Source organism: Microtus oregoni, unplaced genomic scaffold (assembly GCF_018167655.1).
Source record: "Microtus oregoni isolate MIOR12 unplaced genomic scaffold, Mior012 000028F_ref0000031, whole genome shotgun sequence".
Lineage (NCBI taxonomy): Eukaryota > Metazoa > Chordata > Mammalia > Rodentia > Cricetidae > Microtus > Microtus oregoni.
The window spans coordinates 18,427,257-18,442,172 of record NW_024543087.1 but is presented as its reverse complement, the minus strand read 5'-3'; the positions used below and the strand labels follow the sequence as shown (position 1 = coordinate 18,442,172).

The 14,916-nt window shown below is 39.8% G+C and overlaps 1 protein-coding gene across 4 annotated transcripts in view; it reads right to left on the bottom strand.

Moving 5' to 3' along the window:
• Positions 1–14,916, bottom strand: part of Atp2c1 (ATPase secretory pathway Ca2+ transporting 1) — a 115,813-nt gene that overhangs the window by 54,837 nt on the left and 46,060 nt on the right. For 3 of the 4 annotated variants that reach the window (XM_041677404.1, XM_041677408.1, XM_041677409.1), the window contains 3 exons: positions 7,239–7,349; positions 4,814–4,930; positions 1,543–1,632 (listed from right to left, as the gene is read on the bottom strand). In XM_041677404.1, coding sequence (XP_041533338.1) covers positions 1,543–1,632; positions 4,814–4,930; positions 7,239–7,349 — 318 coding nt within the window. Of the gene's footprint in view, positions 1–1,542; positions 1,633–4,813; positions 4,931–7,238; positions 7,350–8,010; positions 8,097–14,916 lie in introns of all 4 variants that reach the window. The other variant, XM_041677405.1, reaches the window with a different exon arrangement.

Sequence of the window (14,916 nt, the reverse complement as noted above, 5' to 3'; positions counted from 1 at the left end):
AAGCTGTAATCCAATTAATGTTTTGTTAGGTAAAAGCAGCATAATATGAGAATTTTTTTAATAAACTAAGAGAGGAAAAAAAAAATCAAGCCTCAGACCAAAAAATAAAAATTGGCAAAGGAAGAAGTATTCACTATTATTGTACAATACAAAACTGTATCAATGAACTTTTCATAATCTGAAACATTAAACTCTATTATCTACCTATATTTTTTCAACTGAATCCATTGATCTATTTCCCTACTGAAATTTGATAATCTCAGATATCAATCATTTGGAAAATACTGGTCCACCTAATTATTTAAATATAGATGCTGGCGTAATTTCTAAATTTAATAATTGTTAAAATTGCTACTAATATCATTAAAGTTTTAAATACTTCAAAGCTATCAAAAGTTCATGGTGAAAAATGGTATTTATGTCCTGGCAGTACCGAAGCATGCATGGGCAGCCTGTATATGGCGGTTTCCTGGTCTAAGTTCTAAGTATTTATGTCCTGGCAGTACTGAAGCATGCATGGGCAGCCTGTATATGGCGGTTTCCTGGTCTAAGTTCTAAGTATTTATGTCCTGGCAGTACTGAAGCATGCATGGACAGCCTGTATATGGCGGTTTCCTGGTCTAAGTCAATAAGGATGAATAACCAGGTCTCTTGCTCATCGAAAATCCCAAGTTCATGGTAATGCATAAAAATTTGCAGTAACTTTAATTATTACTTGAAAGTTCTTATCACTAGTAACATTATTCTTTTAAGGAAAAGGATCGTTATCTCACAGCTGCCCTGCCTTTGGACAGGTACTGCATTTCAATCTATTCACGCTACCCATCCATCACAGATGTATACACTCAGGGGAAAATTTTTATATATTTCGTTTTACTCCTCTATCAAAAACATTCCAGACATTTGAGGAAGGGCTTCCTTCACTGTGTTGCCCTGAGACTTGTTATCCCCGCCTCTGCCTCCCAAGTAGCACAGCTGGTGTTAGTAGTGTGTGCTCCCACACCCGGCTACTGACTTGTCTAAAGAGGACTAAAGAAAACAATGACTACTGATACAGCTTAAGGCCATTTCCAATTGTGCTAAAGCTCTAACAGTTTCATACACCGTAACATTTGCCATTAAGACAAAAAGCCTATAGTAACAAGAACGTGTTATTAAAATAGCTTTGACATCACATATTCCTTGAGCAATTACTGTTAGTCAAAATATTTTCAACTGAAAAGCATGAGGAATTTTGATTTAACTAGAAAATTATAAACTATTTCTCATCTGTGAGACTGAGGGCACAAGCCTGTAATCACAGCTACCTGGGAAGCTGACAAAACAGCACAGCAGAGCCCAGGAGGGCAAGATCAGCCTGAGGAACACAAGAAGACCTCCATCTCAAACCAGAACTAAAGAAAATTAATAAAACTAAAAGTGGATTTGATTATTTTTTAATCTGATTCATTTTGATTCACATTAATTTCCAAAGTAAAGCCAAATCCAACTCATAGAATTAACTAACAGGTTAGAATTTTAAGAACAGAGGAGTGTACTTACCACAGTGATGCTGACAGCATCATCAAACTGATGCATTAAAATACTGATGACTGCAGAAGCCAGGAGCAGCATAATGAGGGGGTTTTTAAACTGGAGGTGAAAAACAAATAATTCAACACTCTCAGATGAAGGACAATCCCACTCTACCTCAGTAAAAGCTTTTTTTTATAAAGGACGTCATTACAAAATTACAAGAGTCTATATGTGGTTTATTTTCAAGCAACAAAAAAGTAGAGATCATGCTTAAAAGCTATGTAACAGCTCCTTTCAGAAAAAGAAAATCAAATATCAATATTTACAATAAAGAATTTGCTAAACTGAGTAGTGGTGGCACACGCCTTTAATCCCAGCACTTGGAAGGCAAAGGCAGGCAGATCTATGAGTTAAAAATCAGCCAAGTTTCAGGAGAGCCAAGGAACACAGAAAAATCCTCTACAAAACAAGTTTCAGAACAATCAGGGCTATACAGAAAAATCCTATCTCCAAACATAACAACAAAATTGTTAATTTTTTATAGTATGTATGTACCTGCAGCAGTATATTAATTTTTGGCTCTTTTATGCTTTTATGTAGTTCAGCCTAGCTTCAAATAGATGATCTTCTTGCCTAAGCCTTCCAGTATTGGAATGATAGGAATCCATTACCAAACCTGGCTTACAGTACTGTATTAATGTCACAAAGACAGGGTCCTGCCTGAATTTCTAAGACTAAAAATGAAGGCTTTTAACCTAAGTACTGAGACTAAAAACTGATAGCAAAATAAAACTATAGCTAACATACAGTGTATGGCTGAATAAAAGTAACTGGCTGTGGTTCCAGCTGTGTCACCTGTGTGCTAAATAATTTTTTAGAAAGATTTATGATAGAGGAAGGTCATTGGTTAAATAAAAAGAAACTGCTTGGCCCTCATTGGTTAAAAGATAGGTGGGAGGAGTAAACAGAACAGAACGCTGGGAGGAAGAGGAAGTGAGCTCAGACTCCACAGCTCTCCTCTCGGGAGCAGACACCTCAGAGAGACGCCATGCTCCCAGCTCCCAGGCAGACACATGCAATGAAGCTCCGACCCAGGATGGACATAGGCTAGAATCTTCCCGGTAAGCGCACCTAGGGGCACTACACAGATGATTAGAAATGGGCTAAATTAATATGTGAGAATTAGCCTAGAAGAGGCTAGATAGAAATGGGCCAAGCAGTGATTAAATGAATACAGTTTGTGTGTTGTTATTTTGGGTATAAGCTAGCCAGGCAGCCGGGGTGCTGGGGACGCAGCCCCGCCGCTCCTATTACTACAGATTTATTTATTTATTATGTATACAGGACTCTGTCTGCAAGTATCCCTGCCCACCAGAAGAGGGCACCAGATCTCATTATAGACGGTTGTGAGCCATCATGTGGTGGCCAGGAACTGAACTCAGGACCTCTGGAAGATCAGCCAGTACTCTTAACCTATGAGCCATCTCTCCAATTCCAACTTAAATAATTTTAAGTGCCATAATCTTCGAATAGACCCTAAAATGAAGAAATCTGTCATAACTAAGAATGAGACTAATGCTGTAGGAAGTCTAGTGGTGACTCGCCTACTGGGGGGTGGCCTCTTATACTATACATGTTGATGCAGTGCCTGTGTCCGGCCTCTTTTCCGGCCTCTCTGTTCGGGTTGTGGATTTCAGTTTCTGATCTTCGTTCCAGCAATGAACTCTGATTTGTGAGTTTACCCCTAAATAAATAACCATCTATTTCTCAATTCTGAGCTAGTGTGGAATTTCTGTTAAGCATCCTTCTTCAGACTAAAGCATTGGGTAAACCACAGAACTCTCTTTAATGTTAAGTGCTAACCATTACACCTTGGTGGAGACCCTTTTACCAGCCCTAAGAAAAGCTCTGCCATGGTTCTAATTAAGTATGTCACTTCACAGGAGTACCAGACGGATGTTTACAGAACAACAAACTCAGTATTCTCCTAAAGAAGAAGAACCACCCAATATTGAATGACTAACAGATGATAGATGTTAACTGTTATTTATACTTAACTATATCTCTGGCACTGTCTAATTCTTACAGGAATCCTAAGAGTCAGGTACTCTGGCTAGAATAACAGGATCAAGAAAGAAAACAATTCAATTACATTGCCAGTCAAGAGCGATAGGTCCAGATGAACTACAGTAGGATTTCCTTAGAGTAGGGTGCAAATATGAAGCTACAGCTACGAACGGGAAGGCACCACAGTCAGTTATTCAGTTCTTTACACAACCACGTGTACAAGGCTTATGGCATTAGCTGACGCTGTCTTTTAAACAAGTCAAACCCAAACTTTCTAATACCTTCACGAAGTATTTCTTTGTTTAGCACACCAAACTTTTAACTAGTTAAAACCAGCCACAGAATCATCCAGCTTTTTACACTAATGCAGCTGTTACCAAATTTTTAAAAGCTATAGTAAGTCTTTGCTAAAAATTAAAATAAAGGTAATTATGAACGACCATAATCTATTGTAAGCTTACTATTTCCTGAGGTCATAACCAATGGAGGCAAATAGAAATCACAGAGTTGATAAGGTATAACTTATACCCTGGCAGTTAGGATTTAATTATGTATTTAATAATTTTCTAAGACAGCATTCTCCTATCACTATGAAGCCTAAGCTCAGCATTCACAAAGAGGCCACTGTCTAGTATTGCTTATAAGGAAATTTTGAACATTGGTACGGAAAATGCTGCCCTGTAAGTAATTTTGCCTAAAATCAAATGAAAAAAATCATGCTGTGGGCTAATGCTCTTATACCCTGTAAAGATTTGTCACTCATAATGGTTTAATAAAATGCTGATTGGCCAGTAGCCAGGCAGGAAGTATAGGCAGAGCAACCAGACTAGGAGAATTCTGGGAAGAATAAAGGCAGAGACAGTCACCAGCCAGACACAGAGGAAGCAAGATGAGAATGCCTCAATGACAAAAGGTACCAAGCCATGTGGTTGAACATAGATAAAAATTATGGGTTAATGTAAAATGTAAGAGCTAGTTGGTAATAAGCCTGAGCAATAGGCCAAACAGTTTATAATTAATATAAGTCTCTGTGTGTCTATTTGGGACTGAACGGCTGTGAAACCGGGTGTCTACAGATTCAGAACTAAGACTACAGAAATTCCAACTTAACATGCAAATTTTTAGGGGAAGACATTACAAAAATATTATTTCCTTTCTCTGTATTCAGGGAATTCACAACCATAAAAGTCAATGTAAGTTATACCACAGAGATAGAGAGGGAGTATCTTACCTGAGAAATATACTTCTTCCATAGTGGTTCATCTTCACTAATATCAAACTCATTCCAGCCATGGAAGGCTCGCCTATGACTAACTTCAGATTTGTTTAAGCCATTCTGAAGATCAGCCTATTAAATTTTACATTAAAAGTTATTTAAAATGTTGGCATAGAGCAAACAAACACAAAAAAACACACAGTATATTATTCCATTAAAAGAAGCTTTTTAAAAATGTATATAAACATTCTGCCTGTTTTGTGTATCACATTCTTGCATTGCCTGCAGAGGCTAGAAGAGGACACTGGATTCCCTGAACTAGAGTCACAGACATCAGAGTCACTGAGTGGGTACTGTTTGCTAACTGAACCTGGGTCCTTGGCAAGAACAGGAAGCGAGTGGCCTTAACCACTGAGCCATCTCTCCAGCCCCTAATAATTACAGAAAGTGTACCAGAGGTTTTGCATGGGACTTGCAGCCGTAATACTCAGACATGGTTAACTATAAAGAATTATCATTTGTTGGAGGACAACCTGAGATACACAGTGAGTTCTAGACCACCAGTCTGAGCTACAGGGTATGATCTTGCTGGTCCCATTTGTCAAAATACATACTTAAAACCAGTGTAGGGTGAACTTACTTTTATTTTGGTAAGTGAGTATATCACACTGCTTCTTAAATACTTATTTATATCCACGAACTAGTGCTGTGTTCAGACTTGATCTTCTCTTTACCACAAATGGCAGTAAATGAAGACCTTCAGAGCTAGTCAAGGTTCTGAGAATAAGTGACTTCTGAGAGCTTAGCATTAAAGAGAACACCCAAAAACATCCCTTCATGGAAGCCAAACGAGTAGAGGAGGGCCCAGAAACACCATCTTACAGGTATGGCATACCTACTATCTTGGGCCATGGCACTCATGAAGTCACAGCAGCTATAGCTGCCTGCATAGGCCCTATGCAACACTGAGTCAGTAAATCTGCAGTCACAAACTAGGGTAGGGGTTCATGGAGCCCCATTCTACCCAGGGGACCTGACAGCAGTCAGGAGTTGACCGAGAAGTCATTGTCATCAGTGATATAGCCACTGGTGAGTTATCCTTGCTCTTGTACAGCACCACACTCAGGCCCACCCAACTAGTCCTAGCTAACCCGTGGGGCCACAAAGGGAAACAAAAGGCACAGGAAGTGGAATGGGGACCTGGTGGAAGAATGCCGGGGCTGGTGAGTAGAGAGGGTAAAGGATGAGTGTAACCAGAATATATTATACCCATGGATGAAATTATCAAAGATTAACTTTTTAAAAGTACACTGATATTTATATAAATAATAGCTCAATAAGCAACAAGATGGTGTTTTCTTTTTCTATGAAAAAAGGAATAATAAAAGTAAGCCGTAATTCATATGAACTTTAATTAGATTTTAATTATTTTTTTCTAAAATTTGTGTCTCCAAAAGAATATTTAGTGGGTTACATGTACCCTTCCTGTTCTCAGAACTTATCACTGAGATTTATACTTTTGCTCCTATATTATATCAGAATGAAAATTTTGGTGTCTTAAATTAATCAAAATAATAAAGTTAACATGAACTTTTTCATGTCTTGGGACATGTCTTATAGTTATTATCATAATTTTAACAATCATAAAAAATGAAATTACAACATCCTAGAAATGGCTAATTTCCCTGGTCAGAAAGTTGGCAGGAGTTCAGTAATAAAGCTTTCTAAAACTTAAATTTACTTAAAAAGTGGTTTTAAAACTAAGTATAAATATACCAAAATAAAACTTGCTAAAAATGGATACCAGTGTCTTTGGAAGAACAATTAAAATGGGTGAATGAAAAATATTCTTTTCTTCATGTTACTAGACAGTACTTTTTAAAACTAGGACGAGACTGAAATTATATAATTAACACTTATTTGCAAAGCTGTACTTGTACTTAGCTTTCATTTTACCTTAGAAAAATCTATTTAAATTAAAAAAAGAAAATCCTGGTGGGCATGGTGGCGCAAACCTTTAATCCCACCACTGAGGAGGTAGAGATAGGCAGATCTCTGTAAATTCTAGGCCAGCATGGTCTACAAAGAGAGTTCCAGGACAGCCAGGGCTGTTACACAGAGAAACTCTGTCCTGGGAAACAAACAAACAAGCAAAAAAATTCTAACACCATTTAGATTACTAATTAAATTACTTTCCCAACCCAACTGATGGAGCGTGCACACAGACGCTGGCCATACTACTCATCTTGAGCTGTACTGCCCAGCAACCACACAGCCATCACTCCAGCCACACTTCCTGCCCTGTCGCAATGTTTACCCGGGGCTATTGTGCTAGACAGCACAAACCAGTATTTCTATCACTAAAGACGCAATAGGTCAGCACTGACCTAAGCTAGATGGCTGCTTTACACTTCCCGCCTCCTCCTCACCAACCACTTACTTGGAGAATGCCTGCAACCTCACTGACTGGTAATTCACTTGCTTTCTTTGATGTCAATACAGGAATCATTGTTTCATTTTCACCATTTGGTATTTTTTGAAAACGTGCAACCTAGGAATAAAAACAAAAATTACTTGAATATACTAAACAACTAGAATGTAGTATAGAATAATAAATGAAAATCCTAATATTCACAGCAACTTACTTTCCACTTAGGAATGTATACTCAGATTAATAATGAGTATCTAAGGCAATTCGATACTAACATTTTTTGAAGGCAAATTTCAAAATTATTAACACAAAGTATCATCCAAAATCTTCACATTCTATTTTTTAAAGATGCTAATTCTCCAGCGATATAAGATTAAAAAAATAAAACAAATGCTTTTCCTGTCAGATTCTGATGATTATGCACAATTATAACCCTATAAACTCATTATATTTAATTTGGAGAACAAGAACTGCTAAGTTTTCTCCATATTGATTGCTCCCGTGCTCTCACTTCTCTTCCTGGGACACCTGGCTACCCTTCCATACACCTCAACAGCATGCAAGACTTCAAAAGTCATTCTCAAACCAGGAGGAAACTGAGCCGCTCCACAGACGAGACAAGCAGAGGCAGCTGGCTGGGTAGGAACACACAGAATAAGAGGCAGCAATGATGCTAGCTATTTCATACAATTTTATAAACAAATACCCAAGTGTTTAATCACAGTTCTGAGTTCAGTCCTCAGAACCCACAGAAAAGCTGAGTGAAGCAGTGCACACTTACAATCCAAGAACCAGGAAGGTGGAATGGTGGATTCCTTGAGCCATCCATCCTAATCTAACCGGTGAGTTCCAGGTCAGTGAGACACCCTGTATCAAATCCAAAGTAAACTGTATCCAAGGCTGGCCTCTGTCCTCCAAACGTCATGCACCCACACACAAGAACAGGCACAAAGACAACACATGAACTACCCAATTATTAATGCACTCATTCACTTCTATCATTAGCTCGTGGACATCAATACAGAAGTTAATTATCAAAATAAGCTAAATGTACAGTGATGTTCCAATTAAACTGTAGTTTCTATCATCAAGCTGCTGGCTGGATGTAGAGCTCTGTGGTAGAGTGTATGCTGCATGCCTAACATGCTTAAGACTCTGGGTTAGGACCCCAGCATGAAAAAAACAAAGGTATTGAAAACTGCTAACTCTGACACTCAATACACAGGATAAGAGCCTTATTCAAAAATTTCACATCATCTTTTGGCAAATGGTTCCTATAAAGGGTCTCCATTTGAGGACACTTTATATAAAACCCTTCAAGGGCATTCCACTGGCCCCAAAGAGCTGAAAAATCTCAAGAAGACAGACTTCACTTACTAGAGGTGAGACAATCAGGGGTGTGACGACAACGCTCTAAGCACATCCAGGGCTGTTTTGAGACGTTCTCCAACTGCAGCCACATCTACTGTCTCAAGTGTGTTCACAAGTGAAGGAGAACTAAACAACCAGAAAGCAAAACATCCGAGCCCTGCCCCAATGCTGGATGGAATTTATTCGTTTACTGCCCTCATCCCAGTGAGTACTCAGTGAGGCAGAAAGCAACAGATGCTTATCTGGAAACAAGGAGACAATGACAAGGAATGAGGGACCCCATGAAGGAACGGAGCCTGCCCATTTGGAGGGAACATTCTCCAGAAGCCTGCTTACCCTAACTGCTGAACAGAGGCACCACAGAACATAAAACAGATGCCATCCCAAAGAATGAGAGCGAGCAGCAGCCCCACTGATGCCCAGGAAGAGCCGTCATCCTGAGCACACAGGGGCTCACACTGTTGCACAGGTAGAGAAAAGTTTCTTAAGAATAAAACCTGTGTTAGGAAGAACTGAAAGCGCTTTATGCTTTTGTTTTACAACAACACACTAAGACATGAGAACTGTGTGTCTCAGACAGCAGCGAGCTGGCCTCTGGTGATCTGCCTGTTTCTCTCTTGGGCAAGCCAATCAAATTTCAGGTACAGTCACAACCATTTCTACTCAGGCCTCCATCTTCCTCCTCCAGGAAAATGCTGTTTTCACCTCTATTTAAAAAACTTTCAAAAATAAATCTTAAAGACAGTATCCTACAAGCTGATATTTACTGCCAATGTAAGCTTACTCGATCTGTTTCAATCTGATTCACTTTCCACACTCACTCTGAGGACCCAGGTACAAAAGTAGATGTGCTGACCCTCCTAAGGACCAAGAAAGGGATGATTAGGCAGAACCCCTGATCTGGAAAGTAGGCGGCCTTTAAGGAGTACAGACATAAGGCTCTGGTAAAAACCTGTGTTTTTAGGTCTACCATACACACCTGGTTAGTGGTTTCTGTTTCTTTATTTCATTGACACAGACATACTGAGTAATCAGCCTTAGGTCCAAGTGTATTTGGGTATTTACTAGGTTTTATAAGATAAGAAAATGGGAAAGAATAGGGGCATAAAATAGAGTTGGATGTTGATCCTCATGGTACAAAAATTGTTTTGTGAGTCTGAACATTCAACCAGCTGCTTATCCATGCACAGATGCCTATTCTTAACATTCCTGGGAAGTCCTGGTTTCAGCCTAGTCTAAGATTTTGTACAGGGAGGAATGGAAATAGGGTCTCTCTACCAGGCTAGCTTGATTTCAAGAGATCCTCCTGCCTCTGCCTCCAAAGTGCTAGGATTAAAAGTGTGCGACACTCCAACCCACAAGAAGCAGAAATTAAAAGATAAAGTAGTATACTAGTGTATTAGCAATGCTAACTTTGTACACATACAGAAAGGACAGGACTAACCTAGGGGTGAAAAATGATCTCATTATCCCATATATGAACACAAACTGAGTTCAGGACACACAGTTTAATGCATTATGATCTTCCCGTCAGTCCGGGAACTTTCTGGATACCTGTGTCTGTATTTGAGAAATTATATTTTCAGTTTTTCTGTTTGTTCTTCTGAACATCTGCTTTACTTCACCTCTAAAATTTTGTAGATAGATAAATGTTAATCAAAAATCCATTCTAACGTATTTACTGCGCTGGAGTAAGCAGTTTGCAGTAACAGATCATGCTTTCCCACTAAAAGGAAGAAGATAGTAGCCTTCAAGTTGTTAGGGTTAGGAACTGGATTTCCAGGAGAGAGAGGAGAGACATATCTGTGTCAGAGATTCTACAGGGCTGACAAAGTAGAATTACAATTTCCATAACTGCAGAAAGATGGAATATTGCAGAGACAGGCCCAAGTTATATTGAGCTACTATTAGCGCTCTTAATAGCTATTTACCGCCCATCTCTGGTTCCGACTTAACACCTTAAGACTACCAGGGAAATCCTTTTAGAATGAACAGACAAGGCACTAATTTCCACCAACCCAAAGACTATTATCAAACAGACCTAACAGGATAGACTAATAATGCAGATACGAGATGGTACAGTACAAATTAAGACCACAATAAGACACCACGCTGAAATACTAGACTCCACTAGGTCCACTACAATAGTTACAGTCAAAGGACAAGAAAAAGATTACAATGCTGGTGAAATGCAGATACAGTGGCCTCCTACTCTGGTGTGGCTGTTCAATGTGTATCTATTACAGGAACTAGCTGCTGCACGTTAGTCTCATGTTATTAAGCAATCATCTGATCTTTCTTAGTTAAATGAAATGTTATTTTTAAAAAACTGAATGACTTAGTTAGGGCTTAATTTTGAGAATTACAAAACATAAAAAGATCGCATTCAAGCCAGGCAGTGGTGGCATGTGCCTTTAATCTCAGCATTCAGAAGGCAGAGGCAGGCAGATCTCTTAGTCCAAGGCCAACCTGGCCTACAAAGTGAATTCCAGGATAGTCAAGGCTACGTGGAGAAACTGTAAACCAGGAAAAAAAAAAAAGATCAAGTTCAGCTGAAGGTAAATATATCTTAAGAGCTACTGTGACTAGCACAGCCTGTTTAAAGAAGTCCACTGTCTATGGTCTCAACTGTCAAATATGCTTATCTCCTACTCAGTCTTAAACTTATCCTAATGGCTGGAAGGTAGCTCAGTGAGAGCCTGCCCTGCAGCTGAGACTGGTTTTAATCTCCAGTGGGGTGTGGAGAAGGCACCTGAGCTTCAATTTAAATTCCCTCCTCAGAGCTTTCATTTTCTGAACTACTACATTTTGGACCACTAACTCAAGCAACAAGCAAGCCTTTTACAAACAAAAGCACACAGATACAAACACTCCTTCCACATCTATATCCTACAGGGCATATTAATTCAAGAGATTAAAATATTTAGAGTGTGTAAATAATTAAATGTTAGTCTTATATGCATTAGACTCCTTCAGAGTTCCACTGAAGCCAGATTTTCATTTTACAAAGAGTCCAAGATTTTATTTTAATATTTATTTTTAATAGTAAGCACTGCTACACAGTTTCTAATCTCACCCATATCAGAACTACACAGAAGCTACTGTGCCCCTAAAATTCACATTGAAGTCCCCAGCCCTTAAAGTGATGGAATTTAGAGAGTCCTTTAGAAAGTTAAATAGGTTCTGAGAACAATGTCTCCAAGGTAGGTTTACTACCAGACACATGAGAGCAGCAGAGGAAACCTTCTCCTGGAACTACACTATGTAGAACCTCCTGACAGGGCTCCTCACCTCCAGAACCTAGAGAAATAAATGCTGTTTAAGCCTATGAGGTCTGCCACGCTCTACTGCATCAACAGAAATGAGCTAAGATGCAGGCTTTTTTATGCTTTTTATAAACATAACCATGCATCCACCATCTCCAGAGAGCATAAATCATTAGGTCTTAAGTGGAGCCAAAACATATTTAGTTTTAAAAATTCCCCTTGCTGAGTCTAACATGCAGCCAAAGTTAATAATCACTGACTTCACAGGGCAGAAAACACAGTTCCATTTTAAGAATGTGAAGAAGATATATTATAGACAGAAGAAAAAAGCAAGATGACCGCAGGTCCAAATAAGAAATGAAGTTCACAGTGATCTCCAGAAACCAAGCAGACTTGCTCAATTTAAAAACCAAGTGCTTCACCAGCTGGGGATACAGGTTAATTAGCAGGACGCCCCATCCACCCCTACCCCACCCCACACCCACCCTACTTCAATCTCTAGAACTACATGCGGTGCATTCTTGTAATCCCAGTACTCCTGAGTTGGAAGTAAGAAGTCATTCTTTATAGAAAGTTTGAGGACAGCCTAGGCTACATGAGATCCTGTCTTTAAAAAAAAAAAAATGCATGTTGATTAAAGCCCAAAGTCAAGGACACTAAATAATTCGATCTAGAACAGAGCTTACATACATGAACACAATCCTGGTAGAATTTGTACTTTTGCTACCAAGATGTAAGCAATATATACAAAAAGGTCCACACATTATCATTAAAATTAGTAAAATTCTTGGTCCCCAAAATATCCTAACAATTTCCAAGCCCCACCTCCACAAATTCCTTTCACTGATGTTCTGGTTGAGGAAGCAGTCACACCAGCCCACACTGTACCACAGAGATAACAGCTTGGAATAACAAGCATCAAACCAAACACCTTTAGAGCTTAAGACAGGACAACACTGAAGGCTCCCCCAATTTCAAATGCAGGGGCTTGGGCGTTAACAAAAGTTAAATTTAAGCAAGGAGTTTTATAACTTTAAAAGAGGAAGGAATGGGAATCCTTCGGTTCATTGTCCTCACTGTTTACTAGTAAGCAACAGCAAGATTTATAAAGCAAGGATTTACTGTACTAACTGCTCGGCACTTCTGCACCAGCAGGTCTGAGTGAGACCCAGAAGATGCATCTTTAATAAGGTCTAAGTAGTAGGGATGCTTCTGGTCTAGGGACTATACCTGAGAACCACCACTACAGTCAAGGTCAGACCTCATCAACTCCAATTCATAATTCCATGTCTGTTTTCCCAGCTGTGTGACCAGGAACACTTGTTTATCTTCTGAGTTCCTTCCCTCAGTGAAAAACTAGGAAAAATAGTTATTTTGATTTCAAGAAGAATAAAAGTCAAGCTGTTTATTTAAGGTGTATATCAGAGTATAATGAGAAGTATTCAAATTATGAACACTAGTACATATGGCCGTACCATTCTAGATCTTCGGAAGGGTCTAACCATGTTTTTAACATCTTGGTATCTTTTGAAAAGTTTGTTTGTTTTTCCATCCAGGCTGCAGTTTCCCCTTCCTCCTCCCTTCCCTGCCACTTCCTCTTTGCAGGGGGGGGAGTAGTAAGGAGGGAGTTGGGGCAAGGTGGGGACGAAGTGGGGGTTGGGGGCTCTCCCCTATCATCTCCTCCTCCATTTCTATTCAGAAAAGGGCAAGCCTGCCATGGATACCAACAAAACAAGGTATATCTATCAAGCTGCAGCAAGACTAAGCACCTCCCCCTAGGAGAGGTAACTCAATAGGAGGAATAGGGTCCCAAAAGGCAGCAAAATAGTCAAAGACAGCCCCTCCCTCCTCCCAAGCTATAAACTGTCACATATGTGCAGAGGGCCTAGACCAGTCCCATGCAGGCTTCCTGGTTGTTGCTTCAGTCTGTGAGCTCCTATGAACCCAGATTAGTAGATTCTGTGGGGTTTGTAGTGTCCTTGACCCCTATGGCTCCTACAATCCTTCCTCCCTCTCTTCAGCAGGATTCCCTAAGCTAGTCTAATATCTGGCTGTTTCCATCAGTTGCTGGATGAAGCCTCTCTGATGACAACTGGGCTAGGCGCCAATCTGGGAGTACGGCATAATATCGTTAGGCATCATTACCTTGACATTTTTTTTCTCCGTTTGGTTCTATACTAGGTCTCTGGGTCATCCAGATTCTAGGTTCTGGCTCTCAAGGCTGTGTCAGTGGTGGGAACACTCTCGTGGTATGAGTCTAAAGCTTGACTAATCACTGGCTGACCATTTCCACAATCTCTGTGCCACCCTTATCCCAGCAGATCCCATAGTTAGGACAGACTGTAGATGGAAGGTTGTGTGGGGGCATTTCAGGGTGAGGTAGAAAACTCCCAGCAATCTACAAGGATGACCCCAGCTAAGACTCCAAGCAACATGGGATACTAGACGGAACGGGCCATCTCCTGTGACCAATCAAGACTTCCAGTGGAAGGACTGGGATACCAACCCAGCCACACAACCGCGAAAAGTTCTTATAACATCAAAACTACTAATGGGGAATGGGGGGAATCAGCAGGCTTTTCTTCTTAATAGGCAATTATGCAACAAACTTTGAAAGGGAATATTATCCTGAAATTGACCTGCACCTTTTAGATGATCTTCCACTGAAAGCAAAAAAGATGAAAACTGATCTGAAAAATACCCTCCATCATCTGTGAATTAGAGATATTTCCTAAAAACACAGGCAAAGCTATGAATCCCACTGAAAGGGCCAAGATTAAGGTTTTTAGCCACCAAACATTATTTTATTGGCAAATGCAGCTGTGTAAACAGAAGGTAAATTCTCATCTGGTTGAGGTCTTCAAGGACTACACTCTAGCAAAGGACTGGCAGTGGTCAGCAGGAACCAGGATGGCAAAGTCCCCTTAGATGGGAATCTCTCTTCAGCCCTACCAAGGAGGACATGACAAAGGCAATGTGGATACAGTTTATGAAATAATGCACAGGTGTCTAGAAACTGGTAATACCAAAATATTCAGGAATATGCACAA